This window comes from Esox lucius, chromosome 2, assembly GCF_011004845.1.
Source record: "Esox lucius isolate fEsoLuc1 chromosome 2, fEsoLuc1.pri, whole genome shotgun sequence".
Taxonomy (NCBI): domain Eukaryota; kingdom Metazoa; phylum Chordata; class Actinopteri; order Esociformes; family Esocidae; genus Esox; species Esox lucius.
The window spans coordinates 34,569,182-34,595,416 of record NC_047570.1 but is presented as its reverse complement, the minus strand read 5'-3'; the positions used below and the strand labels follow the sequence as shown (position 1 = coordinate 34,595,416).

The 26,235-nt window shown below is 45.5% G+C and overlaps 2 protein-coding genes across 2 annotated transcripts; both read right to left on the bottom strand.

The window, feature by feature from the left end:
• Nucleotides 1–41: 41 nt before the first annotated feature.
• Nucleotides 42–9,067, bottom strand: LOC105026494 (receptor for retinol uptake stra6). Its single transcript, XM_034288259.1, has 19 exons — nt 8,381–9,067; nt 8,047–8,113; nt 7,161–7,246; nt 6,803–6,942; nt 6,438–6,604; nt 6,109–6,222; nt 4,675–4,745; nt 4,510–4,592; nt 4,351–4,412; nt 4,060–4,222; nt 3,403–3,478; nt 3,030–3,163; nt 2,542–2,659; nt 2,223–2,324; nt 1,968–2,131; nt 1,363–1,497; nt 951–1,090; nt 728–856; nt 42–595 (listed from the first exon to the last, which is right to left on the bottom strand). The coding sequence occupies exons 1-19, from the start codon at nt 8,479–8,481 to the stop codon at nt 512–514; spliced, it is 2,136 nt and encodes a 711-aa protein (XP_034144150.1). The 5' UTR covers nt 8,482–9,067; the 3' UTR covers nt 42–511.
• A 3,094-nt stretch (nt 9,068–12,161) lies between these two features.
• Nucleotides 12,162–16,617, bottom strand: LOC105026495 (photoreceptor-specific nuclear receptor). Its single transcript, XM_010897988.5, has 8 exons — nt 15,858–16,617; nt 15,087–15,237; nt 14,842–14,945; nt 14,286–14,579; nt 13,943–14,121; nt 13,283–13,523; nt 13,033–13,138; nt 12,162–12,829 (listed from the first exon to the last, which is right to left on the bottom strand). The coding sequence occupies exons 1-8, from the start codon at nt 15,952–15,954 to the stop codon at nt 12,697–12,699; spliced, it is 1,305 nt and encodes a 434-aa protein (XP_010896290.1). The 5' UTR covers nt 15,955–16,617; the 3' UTR covers nt 12,162–12,696.
• Nucleotides 16,618–26,235: the final 9,618 nt, after the last annotated feature.

Sequence of the window (26,235 nt, the reverse complement as noted above, 5' to 3'; positions counted from 1 at the left end):
TCGCATGGATAGTTACAGCAATTGTTTTTTGTGTGCATGTATTATCTCAAAATGTCTTTTTATTTTCACTTCAATCCCTAATCATTTACAAAAACAACTGATAAAAGGCAAGACATCAAATAAGGGGTGGACAGTGGACACTAAAACCTCCTCACCGAACATGCCATTGTGTGCCGGTACGACACCACGCATTTTACCAAAACAAAAGAAGCAGATGTTAACATTTACGTCACAGACACAACAGAGTACACCACCGAAAGCAGCACACACAAAGATCCACTTCATGTGGAGCCCAACAAACCGAGGCACCTGAACGCAGGCCACTGAACTCAACTTCTACCCCCAAAGACTGAAGCACTTGGAAACCTACTGGGCCGGTACCCCTAAACCTACTGGGCCGGTACCCCTAAACCTACTGGGCCGGTACCCCTAAACCTACTGGGCCGGTACCCCTCTAGCATCAGGAAACTCATGAATACTACAGCATCAGTGAAGACCGCACGGCAGCGTCTCAGTCGGTGGCAGTGGACGTGGCGGCAGTGGGCGTGGCGGCAGTGAGCTTGGTGGAAGTGGGCGTGGTGGAAGTGGGCGTGGCGGCAGCGGGCGTGGCGGCAGCGGGCGTGGCGGCAGCGGGCGTAGTGGCAGTGGGCGTGGTGGAAGTGGGCGCGGTGGAAGTAGGTGTGGTGGAAGTGGGCGTGGCGGCAGCGGGAGTGGCGGCAGCGGGCGTGGCGGCAGCGGGCGTGGCGGAGCATGTCTCGGCTGCGGGACCGCCCTCGGCTGCGGGTTGGCTGCCGGCGTCCTTCTTGCTACCCTCCGCGGCGCTACGCTTCACTCCGTTCACGAAGCTGTCAGAGGACTGAAGATGGACAGGCAGTAGTAGGTTGTCCTGTAGAGCAAGGACGACTGTCGAGGCCAAGCGCGAACACACCTCACCCACACGGTTGACCTACCTGCAACTTGAAATGTTTCCTGGACCCCAGCAGGGACGCGTTGTTGACCAGCGTGTAGAGGAGCTGCCAGCGGGCTCGGACCCTCCTGCTGTTATTCACAGCCTTGTTCTGCCTCTTCTCCTGATTCACCAGCTGGATCCCTGGGGAAGGAGAGGAGGAGGAGGAGGAGAACAAGGTGGGAAGCTGACATGGGATGGAATGCCTCAAGTCTGTTGTGTGGATATGCGCGTTTGGCTAAGTATGCGTCGGCAGTGTGGAGGTTTTGATTCTCCCGGGGGACAATCATGTGAAAGACTTCCATGCACACTGCCCTCACCACCATGTATGGCCATGTATAGGAGTTAGTCTGCCGAATGGCTAACACATACATGTGACGTAAATAATGGCCAGAACCCAGCGAGCCAGAATCTACCTTCCTCCGCATCCTTCATCTTCCTCCCAGCGCCACCCGCCACGGCAGCTTGCAGGGCCAGCCCACAGAAGGCCTTCATCACGGGGTGAGACTGGCTGACCTCCACCTTCAGGTAGTGAGCATAGTAACGATAAGCTGTGGGTCAAAGTTCAGGATAGGTCACGGGTCAGTGAGGGATTCGGACGCATACGGGTACTCATGGGGTCTGGGTCGGCATGAACCTCGTCCCATCAGACGCGTTTGGGCAGTGCAGGTCGTTGGATGGGTTTTATCGTTAGATGGCTGCTGAAGAAAACGAGGCCACGGATGTATTTAAACAGGGAGTCACGCTGAGGTCTCGCTGAGGTCACGCTGAGGTCACGCCGGCAGGTGAGCTCGGCATAAACAAACATTAAAAAACGTAGGCCTTACACACACCGAAAACAGCAACAAGCAACATTAAACCAACACGCACACACAAAACAAACCCAAACAAATGCAATCGTTGAGTAAAACACAGCGGTGTGTTGCACCTGTGGACTAAGCGCGGATACATTCCGGGAGAACGCTGCTCTGGGAATTAAACGAATGAGTTCACTGAGTGGTGTACAAGGACGTGCACATACCCGGGTCGTAGGTTTCGCTGGCGCGGCTGAGCAGGCTGACGTCCATGCGCCCCAGGTGAATGATGTTGTACAGGGCTGTGATGACCGTCCTCCAGATGGCTGCTATCAACCCCACCACGATGTTGACCAGGAACAGCAGGTAGGTCAGCAGGAACAGACTGCCTCTGGGGAGACCGCCGACAGCAGGGAGTGTCAGCGAAAAGGCCAACCTGCTCCGCTTAAATAATCCCAAATAATAATTTATAAAATCAGTACCTGTGGTTCAAGTCCCTCGTCCCAGCGTCCTTCTTGATGAAGGCAAACCTGGCCGTGGCGTGTTGTAGAGCAGTAGCCAGTATTAAGGTGACCCACACAGGCCTGAAGAGATCAGATCACACAGTGTTAAAATGGTCCATGATTGTCGAGTGTCAAGAGCCGTTGAGTTCAGTTCAAAGGCCGTTGTGGTGATGAGCTAGCTGACCAGAAATGACTTGTATGACCATCAAATCGAAAAGCACAACGATTTTGAAGTATGACCACACATTGGCAGACAGAACAATAATTCATTCAAATCAAAAAAAGTATACCTACTTACCAGGACTTGGCAGCCATCTGGAAGAGAATTAGGTTGTGGCCATATAAGATGGGTATTATGATGAGGAACACCAACCACACAAAGCAGATGAAGAACACCACAGTCTGCAGGACCATCCCTGACAAAAATAATACTAAACAGTCAGAGAGAGGAGCCCACAGTGGGAATATACCTGCCACATCGTTCTCAGAAATACTTCTAACTGGATTTAAAAAAACTTTGATAATACAACAATAAATAGTTGAAAAAAAACACTTCTGTTCATTGGGAACTGCTAAAAAACACACTCAACATGCATCCATTTCAGAGCTGTTACTGAGTTACAGTTCATATAAAAAGGCATTAGGCCCTAACATGTGGATGATAGAAACACACTTTTTGTGTCTATGTAAAATGTCTCTGACCTTTTATTTCAGCTCAGGTGGGAACAATCATTTTTAATTTACACTTTTGTTCAGTATGAAATCACCAGGCTCATCTTAGCATACCTAAAGACACAACAGCAGCCTGATACCCAGTGAAACCGATCCAACAGACCAGGCCCGGCTGAGATGGACGAATGGCCTTGGGGCAGTTATACACGTTGTAAATATCTCCTCTGTACAGGCCTTGAAGGTTTGACCTGACGGCATAAACACGAAGAGAAAACTTGATTTTGTGTAGAATTGAACCACTTGGGCATGAAAAGAACACACAATAAGAATATTCTAGAACCGTTCCTTGAAAAAACAACGTTATTGTGTTGCTCACTGAAAATACAGATGGTTTGGTTTGGTTTTTCTGAACGTACAGAGTATTCGTTGGCAAGATTTCATGAGCTGTAGAACATATTTGCAGATATCTGCTGAGGAGAACATTTACCTGTGAAGGATCATGGACCTCATTTGCATTATGAGGGACACCAGGCAGGCCAGAGTCAAACCACAGAGGTAGCACACTATGAAACAAATCCATGAAAGGGGGACATTATAAAATGTCTTAAGAGTTAAGTCATTTAGCAGACACTCTGGTTCAGTGACTCACGGTTGGTGCAGCAATTTAAATATAATTGTAGGTCAGACAACCACGCTCAGCTTTGCGTCGTCCCCAAAAAAGCAGCCAATAGCCATTGTATTTTGGGGAAAATCAAGTTTCCTATAACACTGTGAGGTTTCAAAGTATTTTCGCAGCCCTTAATTAAACTTCACAGGATTTTAAGAAACTGTGCAGCACTTCATTAAACTTTGCAGTACTTTATGAATATTTGCGGGTCTTTGTGAAACTTTGCAGATCTTTATAACACTTTGTAGCACTTTATGAAACTTTGCAGCTCTGTGAAACTTTACAGCCAATAACTTCAAAAGCTGGTTTATCCTTTAGGGTGTTCGCAGAGCCAGTTCTAGGCATAAGCGATATATAACTGACTGCTAGGGAGCCCACAGCCGCATGGGAGAGGGGCCCCGAAAACAGATTTTGCTTAGGGCCCCCAAAAGGCCCCCAATAGAGCTGGCACTGGGACGTGACAGGTTAGCAACCCACCTTCCAGACACCAGGTGTAGTGTGTGACTATTTGGACCACCTCCATCCTGTCCTCAGATAGAACAATACCAAACCCCAACAGAAGATACGCGATGTTCTCATCTATACCAGCACGAACTATATGGATCGTTGGGATCACCAGTATTATCAGCAACAGCGCCACCTGGGGAATGGATGACCACACAGTTGTTCAAAAATATATTTAGCAGACTGTTTTTTGTTTTTTTAACGACCAACATTTCATCCGCACTGTTGCCATGTTCATTTCCAAATGTAAGCAGTAATTGTTACCTGATACACTGCTATGCAGGACACGAATGCTGAAATTGCCAACTTTAGTGGAAACCGGAACACTAGGAAAAAGAAAGGAAAGACAATGATATCATTACAGTGTTTTATACATCAGAAAGATGAGCAAATACATTTCCTGTCAACTCGCTGAAAACCTACCTTTCTCCGGGGTGTAGATGTAAGACTGGATGGTGTCGGTCACCATCTCCAACAGGTTGGGTTTATCTGGCCTAATAGAGGTGCTGAACCAAGATATACAGTTATTAAAATGAATTATGTATAACCGAGCACATGTGATATCTTGATGTTGGTTTGGTTTTTCACCTGCCATTTGTTGACTTTTTCTTCTTTAGCAACAATTTCACGTAGTCTCTGTAGTAGTTGCTGTCAAGGTCCTAAAGCAAAATGTTACACTGTCAGATTGACACACACATAATTAGCTCATGGTCTAATGAACACATGCAGGACATACTGTATAACAGAGCTTCCTCAAACATTTTCCAGGGACGGCAAAAGAATGGCCTCATTCCGCTCTAGGCTGCTAGCATAAAAAAAATATTGGCCCAGGATTTTTATAACATTTTGTTTTAAAAATTATTTTTGACCTTTTCTGTATGATGACTGCTACCATCAAGCAATATCCTTTTAAACTGGGGCTTTCGGAACAATTATGTGGTTGAATTAATGTTTTTGGCTTTTTGGTACTTTTTATTAATCAGTCAAAACAAATTTATTTTTTAAAGCCCATTTTACATCAGCTGTTGTCACCCAGTCAAAAAAACAAACAGAGAAAGCAACACCAAGAAATTGATGCACAGTGCCTAGGATACATCTCTTAGTAGGGTCAGAACCCAGCATTTATAATAAACGCTATTTTGAAGTAAGTCAACCAAACTGAAATCTGGAATCATGACCACGTTTTGCACTCTGAAATGCATCAATATGTCATTGGGAAGTTCATGTAATATTTAGGTAAGATTATCATGTAAAATCACTGAGTTTAGAGTAGATGACAAGGATTGCTTTCAAGAGTCAAACCTTTAATTTAAGGGGTGATCAGGGTTGATAGCTGAAACTGTTCAAAAGTCATTAGAGGGGTGAAATGGAAAGCACTTTGTGTGGGCCAACAGCTAAATAGTGGACTGTGAATCTGCATGCATCTTTGGTTCTATGAAGGAAGCGGCAATGCAATCAATGGGACTTCTCATGAGGGATTTGCCATAGATAGACAGGCATCCCTCAACGGACTGGCGCCATTCCGTGGACCAGGGTTTTAGAAGCACTGATACAACACACACCGCACTGTGTGTAATGTATATTTAACACTTATAACGCATGTGCTGTAAAGCATCATAATGTGTATTGTTATAATGTGTATTCTAATAGAGATACATGACTCCCTCACATGCTCCCACAGTCACACACGACTTACAGCAAGACAGTCAGATTACAGTGAAATAAATACGGCATTGTTTAAACCTCGGACAGATCATAATCTGGGATATTGCACCAAACCAATTAAGTCCAAAGCTACTTATGGTAATCAGACCTTTGGTATGTGGCTGAAAATGGGTTTTATAACTATAACAGTCTTGTAGTGCTACATTCAGTTTTTAGATTTATAAGCATGATAGCAACCCTGGGTTTTCAAACCTATCTCCGGACACACAGACTTTGGTATTATCAACTCTTAAAGAGGGATTACTCTAGATGGTAGAACTCATGACAATAGCAGCATTGGTTAAACAGTGGTCTCACCTCAGATCCACCGGCCTTCCCACTTTTGAGGAACAGTAGTGGATACTTGACACAGAGGAACCCCAGACAGGCTATCTGTGGGAGACTAGCCAGCAGGGCGTAGTACTTATACAACTGTGGAGAGACGGAAACACATTCACTGTCATCGTGTTCACTTCATCACCTCTGTCATTTTTAAGATACTTCTATTCTAAAATGGACAAAGAAAGGAGAGATAAATAAAAAAACGTTTTACTAAAAGGGCAGGGGTCCGGATTTGAAACCGTAGTGCAGCAGTTCATATACACCACAGGCAGCAGATAAGACTTCTGGACCAAAACTGATCCTACCTCAGGTGTTTTGGGACAGTCAAACTTCTGCCAAACCAGAACCGCAAAGTGTGTCCAGGAAAGCAGACTGCCCAGCACATAGCCCAGTTTACTGTGTATGGTACCACAGGCCAGAAGTGGGTAGTACAGCATTGGCCAGTAAAAGATGGCGATGATCTTCATGTACTCTGGAAGGATCAGTAACACATGTCCAGTAGATGTTATTGCACCATGTGTGTGGCATTTTGGTTGACTTCCTGAATTGATCTCAACCACTATGATATCTGAGCCGACATGGATCAAACATTTCCATACGGCCGATCTGCAGGAAGACTGAGAATGAAGGTCACCATGTTGCTGGGACAGGACCACAGAGGACTGCTCACCTTTGATTTCCTGGGGGGTGTCTTTAGAGAAGGGTAGCGGGTCAGGAGCCAGGACCAACACACACAGCTTGCTGAAGACCAGCCCAAACACAGTCACCGCCAAGCCCTTGTGTTGGGTCTGGTTCAGGAAGTTCACTGGACTATGGGCGTACCCAGAGGGAAGACAGAGGACCGGGCTAACATCAGAACACATGCAGCTTGTCAACAATGTGGCACGGTATTACAAAATGACACAGTGGAACATCGTTATAAAACTGTTCATGCAGCCGGAGTGGCCCGTTGTCCTTGTTATTGTGCAGTTTTGAGTGATTTGGCATTTTATTGACATTTGATCAGTTGGGCGAAGACCTGCTCTTACCTAGACACTCCAGGCGATCCCCTGGCGAAGCCGTCACACACGGTGTTTTTCTTTCTAACGGCTGATAGAACCAGCACAACAACGAACTAAGAGATGAAAAGTTCAGTTATTGTTATTCTATTTGTTAATTCTTCAAGGGACTGTGTATAACATTCTAATGCATAAGGCTTTGCTAGAGAGGGCAGTCCGCCTTCCAATGATGTACTCTAGAAAACAGCTTGTCCCTATTGAGCTCCTCTAGTCGAACTTCAGTTTAATATTCCTTGGAGGTTATTTGTTTTTTACGTTTTCCAAAACCGTGCTCAGTTTTATCCGTCCTCATTTTCAAAAATGACCCCAGACGGCAGTACAATTATTTTTGATGAGCTCCGGTTACCGGGATGCCTCTGACCTACCCATCTGCTCCACTGAGTGCCCTCCATACAGCAGAGGGAATGGTCCTATTATGTCAGCTTGATTACAATTTGTGCCGTGAGATTCCCGGGCAAAGTGGCGCGGGCCGAAACCGACCAAGGCTTAATGATGGAACTTGGATTCCAAGCGTCTTTCTGAGGTCGTGGTGGGTACCACCGCAATTGTCTTAACTTCCTGTTTGAAATAGCCCATTACCTACAGAGCAGGGCTGACCAACCCTGTTCCTGGAGATCTACTGTCCTGTAGGTTCTCTCTTCAACCCCACTTGTAACTAAACCGGTGAAGCTTTTCATCCAACCAGTTATTAGAATGAGGTGTACTAAATTAGAGTTGGAGAGAAAACCTACAGGACAGTAGATCTCCAGGAACAGGGTTGGGCTGTTCTGTTAAGTCCTAGAAATCCATCTTTGAAATTGTATTTGAGCTATGTGTGGTACCGGGCCGGGTTTCCACCAGATGGATGTGTACTTACAGATATTGAAGCGATACAGATGTGAAAGAGCTGGTCCTCGGCTGTGGGGTAGCACAGGGGAATAACTCTGAAACAGTTGTACAACACAATGTGTCAGACAATGTATGTTTCAGCCTCCCCCCGCAACACTGTTCAGCCTGGCTTTTCTCTCGGTAATCAATCTAAAATGAGTTTAATCTAAGAACTGATGATTTAACTTCAAAGGCCTGCCTTTGTAATAAACTTACAACAATGTATAGAACAAGCAATCTGTCGTCTTCAAGTAAAAAAAAAAAGAAGAATCCCTCATAATGAGGTGACACTTTCACTGATCCCAAACCACCAAGGCACTCACTCTTTCGGAGGGAGGGTGGGCTCCATGTTGTCCGAGTACCAGTCTGAGTAGTCATAGTAATTATACGCCGGCTCCTCTTCAGTCGCAGTGGTATTGTTCATCTTGACCGCTTCGTCCAGACGGAACACCAGTGCCAATCCACGTCTCGTTTCCAGCAGTGATCCTGGCTGTATGTGGCAGTCTACTGATGACGCTGCGTGATCGGCTGTTATTCACCAGGTTTAATCCGAGCTGTGTTAGGTAGCCTGTCGCCTGGGCAATGCAGTGGCTGGCTGAATGTTCCTTCTGGTTAGGTGACCTGTTCAGACCTCTCCGCTGTACTGGAGAGCCAGGGGGAGGGTGTGTGTGGGGGGGCGAACCAGAGTTTAGGTTAGAGTATACCCCAACAGTCAACACACAACCTAACACTAACACACGCACCAACCACATAACACCACAGACCACTACTGCAAATTGAGGGAGTTCTGTTTGGGTGAGGGGGTTGGTGTTTGTGGAGGTTGGTACTTGTACAGTACACTGACAGTCTTTTTGAGATATTAGGGCCTGCTGGATGTTGGTCTTACTGAAATCTACAGTGATGTTTTTGCCATGGCTGGAAGGCAGGACCCAAGGCATAGAGGAAGAATAAATGAACATTCATTTATTGGTTTCCAATTACACCACAAAAACTGCCTCAACCACAAACTGAAGGGCAGAACCACTAATCTACAACACAGTGTCCTTAAGGGCAACTTATATAGGATTCCCAATTAGAGGAAATGCTGGGCAGCTGCCTCTAATTGGGGACCAACAAAACAAAACATAAAGATGTCTAGAGGGCATCCCTGCAGTCGGGCCCTGACAGTCTTACTGATACCTACAGCAATATCTTACTGATATCTACAGTAATGTCTTGCTGATATCTGGACTATGGTCTGACTAATATCTACAGTAATGTCTGACTGATATCTACAGGAAGGTCCATCATGGGTTCTTGGGCTTGGTTTCAACTGACCAAGGCCAAGTTTTCCTAAAGGATCTTTACAAATTAAACAATTCTGATCTAGGATCTATCATAACAGTTTTTATTATTATTATTACGCTGTGAAGGTCTGGACTGATTCTACATCAGCACGAGAAACAAGGTTTTAAGAAGGGCCTGGGTGTTATTGAGAAACATGTCAGGGGCCGTGCCGCAGCATGGTGTTAGCCTGCCTGTCTCACACCGCCTGATACAAAGAGCTTAGCTCATAATGAGATGAAAATATTGTTTTCTAAATAGGGGCCAGCTTTGTTTTGCAAGGGCCTGTTACAGAGAAAGGAGGGAGAATGTTGAACAGTTTACACATGGTGATGCTAAATTAGCCTTTTCTTTACAACCCTCTTTCTAAATGCCATCTTCCATCCAATCGTTTCTGAGGTTTCTGCTTTTGCTCTTATTCTTTTTTTTTTTCTTCCAGTACACTGTGGGTCTAAACAGCATTCGTATGTCTTCTGTGGATGCCCAGGGTTAAGTGGTTATCCATTTAATGGTCTCCAGACTAGGAGACAAAGGAAATACCCAAATAGTACATGAACCTCTGTCTGCTGTTTTAATGCGACATTTTATAAAGTGGAACAGGAGAACATGCTTTTAACTCACTGACCAAGCTGCAGTAGGCCATGTGCATCCATTGCATTTTGGGCCCCTTCAGAAGGCACTTAAGTTTGGCCATTGACATCCACTTCCTTTGCTCATTCAAGGCAACCAGGCTGTCCTCTCTCCAACTAAGGTAGTAAGAGATGGTTGTTAGGTTAGAGAGGTTAGCAATTCCTTTATCTGTAAGAACTGTAAGACATAAGATCAGAGAAGGAGAGGAGAGAAGAGGAGAAAAGAGGCAGGAGCAGAGGAAGCGGGAGAAACAGAGATTTTCCGTTGGTGGGGATTATACTTTGTGGCACTCACAGGGCCTGAGCTGAAAGCTGAAAGCTTGAAAAAAAAAATAAAAAATTCCTTGGCCGATGAATAGGGTTTAAAAATTTTTCTGTTGGCGTAGATTTCAACACTCGGTCTCCAACTTGTATCCTATCGGTTGTCTGCATTTGAGTCTTGATACTGTGCATACACACTGAAATACAGCATGTACAGTGCCTTCTGCACTATATAACAGTACTATATAACTGGAGCATTGAGGTCAAACACAATACATATTATCAGTAGGTACGTGGGAGATGAGAGAGTTCCCGTCGTTTGCTGCTTCCCGGCTGAGCTGCTTGATCCACGCCGGTGATGTCTCGAGGCCCATCCCACAGCAGCCCTAGGGTCCGGTCCAGCTGGGTTTCTTATCTGTTCAAAAAAAGAAAAAAAGACCAATCCCTTTTAGTCGTGACGCATCTAATACTGAGTGACAGTCTTTATCTGGCTGGCATTCCTTGGAGCTCGGACAGAAGACTACTTCTGAATGTTTCGTGTCTCAGTCGGAGAGGTAAGGAGCCAGGCTGGTTTCTAAACCGAATGCTTTGGGTAACTCGTGGATATTTCCTCTGTTCTCCCACCCAGCCACGTGGACCCGGGAGGTACGGCAGATGTCTGAGGAGAGATACGTGGAACAGAGACAGCATCCAAAATGGCTCCCTAATCTCTAGCAGTACCCTACGTTGGACTACATCCCTAAGGGCACCACATTAGAGTGTAGGTAGTGGTTTGGGACGCGATCTCACGTAGACTTAACATTATAATGGTCTCTGTTGGCACTTTTGCATTTACTTCTGACTCTCTTCTCAGAGCTATGGACTGAACTCTCTGACTCTCTGGTATTTAACATTTATGTGGCTATTAGCGAGAAGATATGCATGTGTAAAAAAGTAAAATAGATGTCCCACAAGACAAGGAACAACTACAGGATTGGTGATCACAGCACACAGCCGGTGTTCAATATCTGCTTTTAAAATTAACCAAACCAAAAAAATAGAATTATGTCCGAACACTGGGCCCAAAACATAGAGAAGAGCGTCGCTTTAGGTCCCCACACTTCTACAAAGTTGAAAACAAACAATTCAACAAATACAACCATGTGTACACATTGTTCATAGAAACAACAGCAGCTTGCGACAGTACACAGTTTAAACCTGCATGATCCATACATCGTGCCTACCTCATTAATAATCCAAGATAATTCACGGAATTGGATTATCATTCCATGCATGTAGAATAATGTCTAAAGATGAGGCCACCTTGGCCAGGCCAAGTAACGCTACTAGTGGTGTGGTGTGGTCCTCACAAATGCTCCCCAGAAATCTTTAAACAGCCTTGCAATCTCCCCTCATTAATTGGAAATAAGAACCTGACAGAATATAACTTCTTATGCATTCTTATCATTCTGAATGCATTTCATTATTACTGTCAGAGTTGACAATGGGACGACCTCTTGTGGCAGCTAATAGTTACTGCTGTAATTGTTAGAAGTGGACAGGAGGGGGCACTGTTCTTCTGATTTATATTTTTGCTCGTTGCGTGAGCGGGCCTGTCCCTCAGCATGTCTGCAATACTTTGGAGTAAACTTTCCATTTAATGGTCCTCCATTTAACTTTCCATTTAACTTTCTACTCATACCATTCTTTCACTGCAGTGTTCAGTGACATTTCCAAAGAGATATAAAGAAGGAAGGTCTGAGTATGTGTGTGTGTGTGTGTGTATGTGTGTGTGTGTGTGTGTGTCTTTGTGTGTGTGTGTGTGTGTGTGTGTGTGTGTGTGTGTGTGTGTGTGTGTGTGTGTGTGTGTGTGTGTGGGTCCGTGTTTCAATAAAATAATTACGTAAACATGGAAAGCGTGTTTCAATTTATGAAGGCATTGAATACAGCACACATTTGTGAAAGCATGAATGTACACTATGATATCTAGCACCACACAGATTACACCAACACAGTATATTACATTGAATCCTTAAAAAAATACATGTTGGATAGCTAGAGAGCATTTCAAACACTTTTTTACACAGAAAATATGTGTTTTTCAATTCTATGTCCACGGTAAGGATATGTAAATAAATGTTTACACGTGTCTAGTTCAAAACACACAGCGGTACATAAAAGTACATAAAAAGCAGAACATTCTAGTTTTCAACGCTATTTTACAGCGGCGGCAGTACAATATTTACAACATTTCCTCACATGCAGACTCTTGGTGTCTCTTAGCAACTTAACCTGCGGCGAGTCGCCATATGACCACAAACAGCCCTACACTCCCGCCGAATACACGTAAATAACAAAGGTTTCTCCCATAGACCACCAGTTCCTATCTCATCTTTATCACACTGGTCCCGGCAGAAGCTGGGCCTCCATTTTGGGTCTTGAGAGTCTTAGTTCTTGAACATGTCACAGAGTAGCTTCTCCATAGGGGTGTTACCAATGGTTCTGTGGAAGAAGAGGAGTTCGATCCGCTCAGAGCTGACGAAACGCAGAGAGGGCAGAAGTAGGAGGAGCTTCCCAAATCTACGCAGACAGACGGGGAGAGTGGTGAACAGAGAGGTGAGATCCAGATTTGGGAATTTTGCTGAACTGATTCCAATGCTGTTGTCTATCAAGCTAACAAGATCAGCTCAAAATCAAGTAATTCACAGATAGTTAAGTAATCTACAGTAGATCTAAGGGAATCAACCCAAAGGAATGAAAGGCGTTGTTCATGGTGGTCCTACCTAGCAGGTTGACTGGAATAGTGGGATCTGATGTGTTGACCCAGCATCACCTGGGACTGGTCCTGGAGGTTCTCCACCTGCTCTGGGTCCTTCAGACCTCGGGTCTCTGTGAGAAGAAGGACCGTCACTCAAACACAGTCAGACAGAACAGTCCCACGGCTCGTCGACACGGCCGGACTGAGAGTGGACATGCCTCTGTGAGAGTCGCCTGAGTGAAACAAAACCCCCCCTGACCAGCCAAGCTACGCACCTGGTTTGAAGAGGACTATGGCTTTGAGACAGGCGAACTCCGTGGGGTCGACAGCCAGGGCTTTGAAGCGGCTGAAGACCTCCTGGAGCAGACGGACATCCACGCTGGTGTAGGATGTCTTGCTCTGCATGGTGGGAGACAAGTCGGGCAGGGAGAGCAGAGGACAGCTGTCCAGAGGGAGGGACCACTGGATGGCACACAGCAAGAAGAGCTCTGACCACGCCTCCTCCAGCAGGATCACCTGGAGGGGAGCGGGTAGTCAGGTGAGTTGGGACCCACAGGCTTAGAGGTCATGGGTCAAAGGCCAGAAACACGCAGCAATGTGTTTTATAAGCGGTGATCAGATTTCTTAAATCAGAAATAAGGTGTCTCGAAACAGATACTCTGGTGTAAGCAGTTCACATCTGGTTCTGACTAAAAACATGAAGATGTATCAAAATATACCCAGCTCATTAAAAAGCAATTGTTGTGTAAAAAGTAAAAAGAAAAAAAAACACCAATTATATTTTTAATAGGCGCTTTCTACGATTTTGTGATTAATACAAAAATATTTGAAACAGAAACACCTGTTTGCCGGGACAGTTTGAGCTACACTGTGTAGCGATGCGTTCAATAAGCTGTTTATGAGTTAACCTGTAATGAAGAGGCGCCCTGTCTCACCTGGTCCCTGAAGGGCAGATTGGAGAACACAGGCAGGTTCTTGGCCCATTTGACCGACATGAAGAGGAGACGGGCCGACGTCTCGTACACATTCTCTGTACTGGAGGGGTACAGGGACATGTGGTACTCCGACGACGCCCGCTCCGGCTCGTTACTGGTCACGTCGATGTTCTCGTCAACTGCGAAGGAAGTACACCCCTTTAGCTAACTGACCGACTGTACAAAATATACACGAAATGAAGAGAAAAAAGGGAACGTAGAGAAGAAACAGTGAAGCGATCAGATGTACTGACATGCAGATGGGCAAATGGACATGAGGGCAAGACAACCAAACCATCCTCACCGTCCTCTGGCTCTAGTTTAGCACAGGTCTCTGCTGTCATCAGGCTGGCCATGAAGCGGTGGTTGTTCTGAGGGCTGGGGGGAGCACAGCGCTGTGGGGGGGCCGCAGAGGAGCTGATGGAGGAGGAGCTGAAGTGGGGCCGCGTGATCACTGAACAGGCGGACGAGGAAGAGGAGGAGGAGGAGGAGGAGGTGGGCTCTCGCGTGGTGGCCAGGTGCTCCTTGTCCGTGTCTATGTCGATGGAGTCCAGACGCACCTGAGACGTGCTGCGGGGCTGACGCTCGTTCTGGACAGCTGGGATGGAGAAAGGTGGGGGAGAGGGGTGTGGAGTGAGTCAAACAGAAGGAGGAGGGACCGAGAGTCAAACAAAGAGGACAGACAGAGAGTCAATGCACTGCTCAGACACCACAGAGAGAACTGCTCTAGGAGACCGACTGCTTGGCTCAGAATGACGCACTTTCCGAGCCGCTCTACTGAAACAACAGGCTATCACGCAGATAATTAGCTTGATTAAGTATGTACACAACAACCATCGAGACAACTGTGTCCCGCTCACCGTCTTTGTTCATGCCAGCCTGGAGGCATTTCTTCAGCCTGCAGGCTTGGCACTGGTTCCGGTGAGCCTTGTCTACCGGACACATGCCGGTCCCTGCCTGACACCTGTCGGACACAAATCATTGGCACGGTGGCCGAACAAATCTTAGTTAGGCGCCACCATAACATAATAAAATAAAACCTGTGACACGCTGCCCTTGGTTTGTTCTGGCTCCGTTTCCTGCTAACTCCACGTCTAAAACTCACCTGTATATGAGTCTCCGTCTGACGCTGCGCTTGAAGAAGCCGGAGCAGCCGTTGCAGGCGTAGATGCCGTAGTGTTTCCCACTGCTGCTGTCCCCGCACACCTTGCAGAGCAGGGCTGGACTGAGGGCTTTGCCCGGGGCCGGGCTCTTGGCTGGGGGACGACCGGGAGAGAAGGATGTAGCGGTTGGTGACAGCGGGGAACATCATTGTGGGCTGCAGTGTGCTGTGGCATTGTTTCAAATCGCGAAATCGCTTAACCTCTTGGGAACATGAATGTTTTTTAATTTAAACAGAATATGAAAATAAATGTGAAAGTAAACTGTGCATTTAATATGATGTAAAAACCCATCCTGCTTTTCGGTCACATCATTAAATCATGGATTTGATTAACATTGTGAAATACCATTTAAAAACAATTATCATTTCAACTCCAGACTTATTATTAGAAATCCTAATTTTGAAATATTTTATTTTGACTGTCTCAGTGAAGGTTCATTCAGGTTTACTATGCTATCAGCAATCTGTTGCTTTATAGCACTGAGATCCTCCTCATCCAAAATCCTGAGACATGTTAAAATCAGTTCCAAGTGCCTGATTTGTACACTACAGAATGTAACCATCATTGATCCAAAGGCTATTGCAACTGAAACATTGTCAAGGTAGTTCCTGAAAAATCGTCCGAGACCCACAGTCAGGCTTCTCTTCATTGAATATCGGAGTATTTTTGGCCCAGAACCTGTTTATAAACTACGTGAAGAAGGAGATCTTTACCTCCTCGGCTGTCGTCTGTACAACTGCTCCCTGAGTCACTGGAGGAGGAGGAGGGGAGCATGGGTCCTCCAGGGATCTTAGACAGGTGCTCCTCCATACTATTCACCAATGATGTCCTGATGGTGCGTAACCGTGGACACAAGCTTCCTGCCCGGCGGAATCAAGAGTTTAAACAGCTGGAAAGGTATATTCCGTCAACACGCCCCGCTGGTCGTTGGCTGTTCTCTGGAAGGATGGCTGTCCTGGCTGTCAGTGACGATGATGCGTCAGAAGCCCTTAAAAAGTTTTGATGGTTGGTAACCCCTGACACCGTCGGCCTCCTGGCGTCCTCAGTCAGACTGGTGGTGGGGTGGGGGGGGGCTGGGGGGTGGCTGGCCGGTTTGTTCCCTGTGGTCACCCAGTCGGTGGAGGGCAGCGTTCGCCTCTTTCCTTCCCGTGGAACCCTCGGCAACGGCCCCTCAAGCCCTCTCAGATCCTGGATGCTCTCTGGGATGGCTGTGGCTTCGGCCGATAACAATGGAGGTCTGTTGCCAACGGTTATGGCCGTTGTCTCCCTCGGTCCTGTCACCGGGCCGGCGCTGTGTGTGTCTGCGGGTTCTGGGTGGCGGCAGCGCCTCTAAAGGGAGGACAGCGGGGACCACCGGTGGGGGCAGGATTAGCCCCTAGCGCTGTGTAAGCACATGCTGCCTGTTAGTTACTCATCCCCTTAATCTTTACTGTTCATCCACCGGTCCGGTCAATCAGTCACATTGCCAGGAGGTGGTAGTGGGAGAGGAGGGCGGGACTTGCCCATGTGTCCAAGGAAATACTGATGGAAATATCCAACGAGAACAATGCAGATAAATGCAGTGGGCCAGCACTCAGGCATGAGGCTGTAACTTTAGACTTCCCTGTCTTTCCAACTCTCTCTCGTTCCCTCGCTGTCTTTCCAATTCTTTCTCTCTTTCTCTCTCTCTCTCTCTCCCCCGTTCTCTCTTTCACTCCCTTGCTTTCTCTCTTTTTCTCTCTATCTTTTATTCTCTATTTCTCTGTCTCTCTCTCTCTGTTCTTCTCTCTTTCTGTCTCACTCTCTTTCTCTGGCTTTTATCTCTCTCTTTCTCTCCATCTGTCCATGTCTCTCTCTCTGGTCTGTGAGGGTATCCGTCAGTCAACAGTGGTCTATGATGTCTGCACCGTTTAAAGGGATGATTGCATGGACCTAACATTATTATGTTTGCCGGCCCCTTCAATTTGTATTCCCGTCTCCCTCTCTCCCTAACGTCTCCGTCCTCCCAGTGCCTCAGCATGAATTCCAGCTCAATTTCACCCTGTATATATGATCTGTGTGATTGCTCCCCATTCATAATGATGCACAGTGTTTGCCAAGTTGCCCAGCTGATCCATTAGAACCCATTTAGACTTGTTTCTGACGGTCCGGGGAGATTGGAGATCGTCCCCTGGTCCAATAGTGGACTGGGGCTGGGGGGCACAGAGGAATAATAGAATATTAAATGGCTAAATTATGATTTGGGTAGGAATAATGTTGTTTGTCTACCATTCCATTCTAGTCGTGGGATAGGAGAAGCCAATCCATTATTTAGTGGTGAGCATGGTTAGCGTGGTTAGCATGGTTAGCAGGGTTAGCATGGTTAGCAGGGTTAGCATGGTTAGCAGGGTTAGCATGGTTAGCAGGGTTAGCAAGGCAATATAGGATTTTTGGAACATCTTTAAGCCATGACCAGAAGTGGTAACTTAAAATAGCTCTCATTATATTGTGTTGATGTTGTTTTTGTGATTATTCTTTATTTTCTTATGGTTTCTATCCTAAATGGGCTTCTTTAGTAGAAAGTATTTCACAGTCAGGTCTTCCAGTCTCCTGCCCAAGTATTTTGTTCTAGTTCCACTCAAGCACATAATATTTAAGTAGTAAACAGTATGATATTTTCTTGATTAATTCAGTCATGTGTTCTGGTGCAGAAATAAGTGAAAATGTGCAATATGGGGTAATCATGTTGTGAAAAAACTCATCTTGGACACTTTGCCTGGACAGGCCAGAAGGCTGCGAGGACAGGCCTGATGCTTCAAGGACAGGCCTGATGCTTCAAAGACAAGCATGATGCTTCGATGACAAGCCTGATGCTTCAGGGACAGGTCTGATGCTTAGAGAACAGGCATGATGGTTCGGGGACAGGGCGTCTGCTTCAAGGACAGGTCTGATGCTTCGAGGCAACAGTCCATTCACATTCAGAGAAACGACTGAGTTGTTGTTTTGTCCTCCATACAGTTGGCCGGTTTCTGTGAAAGAAAATAATCTGGCGTGACGCTGAATGCAATATGGCCCCGCTTGTGGTTTCTTGTTCGTTGTTTGGGGTGGGCAGGGAGCTACTTGGCGCACAAATATCAGACATCTGTCAAGTGTGACAATTGCTTTTGTTTTGTTTTTCAATTTGTGTTCTTCTGTATTTGTTGTTCCGTTTTTGTTGTTCAGTTCATGCCGATTATTAACGTTGCTGGTTAATCATGACAGGGTAGGAAATTAATGCCCTTTGGAATAAAAAACATGGTTGGGATACATTCTTTGTATAATTGAAAATAAAATGTGTTTGTAAATGTTAGTCATTTATTATATGGGCATCTTTTCAGGGATTCAGAGGTCCTCCTCTTCTGGTTTCATAGACCAAACCACCTGTTGCCTGAAGGAAGACTATTAAAGCTGTTATACCTGTAATTGCTGTGGCAATATAGAACATTCAATGTGTTTGAATCAAAACATCAATGAGTGTGTTAAGTTGCAACTATGGGTGTGAATATTTGGACAGAACGGATGGGGATCACAGACCCCAGGAAAGAGATAGGGAACACGGACCCCAGGAAAGAGATAGGGAACACGGACCCCAGGAAAGAGATAGGGAACACGGACCCCAGGAAAGAGATAGGGAACACGGACCCCAGGAAAGAGATAGGGAACACGGACCCCAGGAAAGAGATGGGGACCGCGGATCCCAGAATAGAGACAGGGAACACAGACCCCAGAATAGAGACAGGGAACACAGACCCCAGGACAGTAACGGGGAACACGGGACTGTGATGGGGAACACAGGATTGGGATGGGGAACACGGAACACAAGACAGTGGCAGCTATATCGTTTTATCCTCACCACAATATAGAACACATCCAAAAAGTCTTACTGCAAAAATTGCTTGGAGATCAGATTAAACATCGATGTCAGCAACTTCCACCTTGACCATAAGACACGACGCAAGTCAGCTAATCAGCTTACACCACAATAACATGTAGTCTTCTGCTGGGGGGGTCTGGAGAGAAGTGATCTGGGGGAGGGGGGAGAAGAAAACAATTAGCCAAAAAGATTAAAAGAGCAGTAAAGAAGACGGAATCCTGGGGACAGGCATCTTTAGCCATATGGCTGCGTTCTGCTGACCTCTGCCAGATCTGGCCTTTAACTAATTAGTCTTCCGAAGTCACTGACGGGCAATTTTCTTTTGACTGCTTGGATTTATCTCGTTAATGTCTTATTTTCTTTTGAGTGACCAGGATGATGGGGAAGACATGGAAGACGGCACATGTTCCCGATCCGCATCGTTACATTTAGCCAGAAAATGTTCTTCTAAAAAACGTGGCAGGAATATTGGCACCCGGGCATTATTAAGCGCTTTGTGCATCGTCCCCCCGCCAAGACAACAGCTCTGAGTCTTCTGTTATAACGTTTGACGAGGTGGGAGAACATATAGTACGGAATCTGAAACCATTTATGAATGCAGAATCTCTCCAAATCCCTCAGAGTCCTTGGTCCTCTTTAGTGGACTCTCCTCAACACACCACACAAGGTTTCAGACCCAGTTGTAGCCTCCTGGCAGTGGCAGAGAGATTTTGGATTATTTCCTCCTACTTTTTAGTTATTTGTATAATTTTACCTGGGCTTTTATTGACAGGTGGAAATATAAGGAGAGGTAAAGAGAGGCGCGGAGAAGGAAATAGGTAGGAATTTGACTTTTCCCTCTGGCATTCAGAGCTGTCAGAAAGACTTCAGACCAATTCACTTTCTCTATATTTTATTGTTATAGACATTTTTTTATTAATCAGATATTTTTTTGCCATCAGTTACCCAGTCACCTCAGTACACACAATACCCCACAATGAAAAAGGAAAAACCTGTTTTTAGAAAGTGTCCGTTTATTGAAAATAAAAACATATGTATCCAGACTCATTGTTCAAACAGAATAGTCAGATTGGAGATCTTCAGGTGACCTTCAGGTCTCCCCACAGATTTTCAGTGGAGTTAAAGTCTGGGTTTTGACTGGGCATTCACAGACTCAAAGCCTCTCCAGCGTTGTCTTGGCTCTGTGCTGTGGGTCAATGTCTTGCTTAAATATTAATCTTTGCTCCAGTCTTTGGTACTGAGCATTCTCGATAAGGATTTCTCCAAAGACTTCTCTGTTCATGCTTTCCTCAATCCTGACAAGTCAACACAACTGAGAACTATCCCCAGAGAGTGATGCTCCCTCCACAATGCTTCACTGCAGGGATGGTATTAACCTGGTATTGAGCGGTATCTTTTTTTAGCCTGAAAAATCCCTTGGCATTCAGATACAAATAATTTGATTTCAGTCAAATCAGACTTGAAAACTAGAACCAAATATAGACAAGTCCATGCTATTTTAAATTATGTCCAATCAATAAAAATTTTCATTGCTGAACTCCAATCAAGTTGTAGGACTTCAAGGATGAAAAAAATAAAAAAATAAAATAAATATTCTGTTTACGTTTCATATGTTCCAAAGAACTTCAGCAAATATAGGTACTGATGTTTGATGAACATGAAGGCTTTTGTCTGGCAAGACATCAAAATAGCTTGTTAGCATGGAGATGGTACCTGTTTGTGGGATTGTTGACATGCTGTACGCTGCTTGCTGTAACCTAACTGGCTACCTGCCAAACCTTTTCGAATTTACTCTGTATAAACTAATTGGTCAAATTCTACTTTAAGAGTTTACCAACGCAAGCGGCTGCTAGAACCCTAAACACATACTCACAATACTCCTGTACTGCTTCTTTACACTAGCTGCCTGTTAAGGTTAGGGCTGATTTTAAGGTTTTATTGTTAACCTATAAATCAATACATGGTCTTGCTCCTACTTACCTCACTGAAATGATTTAGCCATACATACCTACACATAACCTACGATGGCAAGATGCAGGACTTTTAATTGTACCTAGAATTTCCAAACAAACAGCTGGAGGCAGGGCGTTTTCTCATAGAGCTCAACTACTGTGGAATGATCTGCCAATTAATGTTAGAAATGCAAACTCAGTGTAAACTTTCAAGTGTCTACTAAAGACTCATCTCTACAGCACGGTTTATAATTAGGTGTAGCCTGGCCCGGGGGCGTGAAGATGACCAGAAAGGCTTGATACTGTCCACCCTTGCTGTCTTGCCAGGTGGGCTCTCATTGCCACTGGGATGCCCTCCCTCCAGTGCCTCTCGGGGGCAGAGTCACTGGCTTGTTGTTGTCTCTCTGTTGTGCACTTGTGTAATTGGGGTGAACTCTGCTGGCAATACTCGGCCCTCATTCAGGGTGGTTGCGGTTGGTGGGTGTCCCTTTGGTTGATGCTTGGCAATATGGGTGCATTGATTTCCTGCCTGTTGGGCCCTGTATGGGGCCTCCCCCAGATAGGGCCACAGTGTCACTGCACCCCCCTGTCTCACCCCCAAGGTCTTACGCTACTATATTATTTTGCTGGGGGAGTAGGGTCAATTTTCCTTCTCCACTATAAATCCTTGTAGATCTAAGGAATGCATTTTCAAAATGTTCCCTGTCTCCTGCCTCCTGCTGTTTTAAGCTTAGGAGGACATGAGGTCCTGGCCCACGCCTGAGGAGTAACAGGCTTGAAAGACCTGTTGCTCTCCCTGTCCAATGTCCTCCTGGTTGTATTGCAGATCAAGATGATACCTGACGATTTCAGCTGCCACTGTGCTGACACCTCCTTCCCCCCCTGTGTTGTCCCTTTCCTTGTCCATCTGGTCATGCTTCCGACCTGGACTAAGTTTAAATAGACTCTGGACTCACATGCATTTATGCATTTATTAATTATTAAAATTTGTACTCTAAATATGTTCACCCGGCACAGCCAGAATAGGACTAGTCACCCATCTGAGCCTGGGTCCTCTCTAGGTTTCTTCCTAAATTTCGGGCTTCTTCTGAAGTTTTTCCTAGCCACTGAAATTCAGCACTACGGTTGTTTGCTCGTTGGGGTTTAAGGCAGAGTGTTTTGTAAAAGCACTTTGTGACAACTGCTGATGTAAAAAGGGCTTTATAAATACATTTGATTGATTGATTTGTAGTTTTGGAGACACAATGATACCAACATTTAAACAACAACAATTTTCTAATGAGGCATCCTCCTCACTGCATGGGTATGAAATAAAAATGGTCCTCTTCGAAGCAGGTTCAACACAACGTTGATGGAAATATCAACGCTATCAATGCTCTAATAGTGGAGGTGGGTATTTTCAGGTGTGTATAAAAAAGAAATTCTTGCCTTGCCAAAGTTGGTACATTTGGCAAGTGTCACCAGAGTTCCAATTGAAACAAATTCACTTCTATTTCACATAGGTTTGGTTCAGTGCCAATAGTCATGTCAAAAATATGTATTTTGTCATGAATGAAAAGTTTACATTAGTCAAAAGTTCTCTCAGGTTTTGAGTGTATGATGAAGCTGGCAAAAATAAAACAATAAAATTATTTCACAGGCTTTTTTGCTAATCTTTTCCAAAGGTGCCAATAATTCTGGAGGGCACTGTAAACAGGACAGATGCATGGACCGCATTGTTACTTGTTAGCAATCTGTTCATAACCAGACATATGCTCTCTGCAAATCAGCTTGTGTCTAAAAATGCAATAGTTATACTTGGTTGCGTATATAATCCATAAGAATAAGTAGGTGTTTAGAGCGAGTTTGGAGTCAATTCCAAAGTAAACAAAATTCCAAATGCTCCTAACTGAAATGCAGTAAAGGGCTTTAAAATTGGAACTGAGTCCCTCTGGGTGCTGGGTGCAGATTGGCATTGAGTCCAACCCACTATTCCTATATTTTATTACTTTCCTGTCAAATAAAAGCATAAAATACACACTTTTATAAAAAAAAATAAAAAAAAATAAAAAGGAAATGGAATGCAAAACCTTTCAGAGTAATTTTGATTCTGGATTGAACAATAAGGTTAGAGAGATCATTTTTAAGACTAGCTATTTCATTAAAGAACAATTTTTTTTAAATTAAATTATGAAATATGTCAAGAATGCAAGTGGTTGTGATAATATCGGGTAGAAAGAAAACTAATGTAATAACTAAGTGATACTAGGCATATGTATAGGCAAGTCCTAAAACAACAGATATCAGATTAGACCTCGAGTATGACGCCAGGAATATGAGTGTGGATTTATACTGAAATCCTTGACCCAAAGACGATCTCCGGACTCTATATAGAAAATGATCCTATTCATCAACCTGTTGTTCCCTTGACCACCTGCTGTTAGTTAGACCAGGTAGAACAGAGCATTAGATAGCTTTACGTAACACCAGACCTGGTACAGATGACAGCAACAGCAATTGGAGACTGTAGAGTTGCTTAGATGAGCAGGGCAGAGATTATGGCAGGATGGCGAGATTATAGTGGGAGGAGCCTAATATTAGAATTCAAAGTATAATTAGAGTCACTCGTTATGTAACAATATTATTGATGATATATTATGTTCCTCATACTTCGGTTTAGGACATGACCTTGATTATATTAAAATATTCACTATTATAGCAAACAGATTGTATGCACATTCATTTAACTATATATATCTATTTTTATTATTCTGGTAATGATTTAATTAGTTTATTTCCATATTTCTAGCATTCTTTCTATAAGAATGTATTATAATGTTTCAATTTACTATAAATGAACATGGAATTAGTTAGAATGTAACATTCATTTTTATAAATAATTACTCTTGTTCTGTACATTTCTCTTTGTTCCTTTAATCCAGTATTTATTAAAGAACATGACCTTAAGAGACCTCTCCACCTCCCCCCCATAACAGCTGTGCTGGAGGAGCGGAGGAGAAGGAGAGTGTGGTTGAGGGTGCGGAGGGATGAGGAGGGCGGTGAAGAGGAGGAGGAGACAGTGGTGTAGGGGATGGAGGGGGAGAGAGGGGAGGAGGGATGAGGAGGGCAGTGGGGTGGAGGGATCGAGGAGGAGAGAGGGGAGGAGTGGAGGAGTGGAGGAGGAGAGTGTGGTGGAGGAGGACAATGTGGTAGGGGGTGGAGGAGGAGAGTGTGGTGTTGACTGTAGTGTGTGTGTTTTAAGGTGGAGCTGTTATATAACCAGGTTATAATGTGTAATTAATCCCTGGGCCTCCTGCCTCACCTCTCGGTAAACACACAAAGCTCATGGGTCCCAGGCGTCAGGCCATTTTATCATTTGTTCAATAACCTCCTAAATCCATCAAATAGCTTAATGTGGATCACACCACACCCCTGTTTACCAGTTGATAAAGGTAAAAAACTAATGAACAGGTCGATTCCTGAACCCAATCAACCAAGCCGCGCTACCTCAGAACAGCTTCACAACCTCAAAATGCCCGGAGGCCTTCTTCAAATGTCCTCTCACAGTTCCCGGCCTTCTTCAAATGTCCTCTCACAGTTCCCGGCCTTCTTCAAATGTCCTCTCACAGTTCCCGGCCTTCTTCAAATGTCCTCTCACAGTTCCCGGCCTTCTTCAAATGTCCTCTCACAGTTCCCGGCCTTCTTCAAATGTCCTCTCACAGTTCCCGGCCTTCTTCAAATGTCCTCTCACAGTTCCCGGCCTTCTTCAAATGTCCTCTCACAGTTCCCGGCCTTCTTCAAATGTCCTCTCACAGTTCCCGGCCTTCTTCAAATGTCCTCTCACAGTTCCCGGCCTTCTTCAAATGTCCTCTCACAGTTCCCGGCCTTCTTCAAATGTCCTCTCACAGTTCCCGGCCTTCTTCAAATGTCCTCTCACAGTTCCCGGCCTTCTTCAAATGTCCTCTCACAGTTCCCGGCCTTCTTCAAATGTCCTCTCACAGTTCCCGGCCTTCTTCAAATGTCCTCTCACAGTTCCCGGCCTTCTTCAAATGTCCTCTCACAGTTCCCGGCCTTCTTCAAATGTCCTCTCACAGTTCCCGGCCTTCTTCAAATGTCCTCTCACAGTTCCCGGCCTTCTTCAAATGTCCTCTCACAGTTCCCGGCCTTCTTCAAATGTCCTCTCACAGTTCCCGGCCTTCTTCAAATGTCCTCTCACAGTTCCCGGCCTTCTTCAAATGTCCTCTCACAGTTCCCGGCCTTCTTCAAATGTCCTCTCACAGTTCCCGGCCTTCTTCAAATGTCCTCTCACAGTTCCCGGCCTTCTTCAAATGTCCTCTCACAGTTCCCGGCCTTCTTCAAATGTCCTCTCACAGTTCCCGGCCTTCTTCAAATGTCCTCTCACAGTTCCCGGCCTTCTTCAAATGTCCTCTCACAGTTCCCGGCCTTCTTCAAATGTCCTCTCACAGTTCCCGGCCTTCTTCAAATGTCCTCTCACAGTTCCCGGCCTTCTTCAAATGTCCTCTCACAGTTCCCGGCCTTCTTCAAATGTCCTCTCACAGTTCCCGGCCTTCTTCAAATGTCCTCTCACAGTTCCCGGCCTTCTTCAAATGTCCTCTCACAGTTCCCGGCCTTCTTCAAATGTCCTCTCACAGTTCCCGGCCTTCTTCAAATGTCCTCTCACAGTTCCCGGCCTTCTTCAAATGTCCTCTCACAGTTCCCGGCCTTCTTCAAATGTCCTCTCACAGTTCCCGGCCTTCTTCAAATGTCCTCTCACAGTTCCCGGCTGCCTCAAGAGGATCTGCTGCTGGTCAACGTCTGCCAGAGGAGTGAGCCAGGACCACTGTTACCCGCCACGATGAGTTCCCGTCCCGTCGGTCCAGTCTGGCCAACAGTACACCAGGCCCAACCGGGACCCGTGTTCTTGACCCCGGGCATTTTACATTCACACCGCCGCCGTAATTTGTTCACTTTGTTTAAGATACTGGCAGTGTTTTGTTTTTCCACTTTGTATTAATACGGCTCAAATGGCACCCTATCCCTTTATAGAGGCCTGAATTTTAACCAGTGCCCTAGTGAAAATGAGTGCACTACATAGGGGACAGGCCTGTCCAGCTAAAGCCGCTCCTCCCGTCTCTCCTGTCCTGACCTAGATCTCTGACGGTAAGCAGCTGCTTCCTAAGGCCGCACAAGTGCTGCCCTAAGCAGAACGAAAGGCCCAGGGAGGAGAGAGGGGAGGTTCCCCGGCCCCCAGCGCCCAGCCGGCAGGGTCAGGCCCGCGTCCCAAATCAC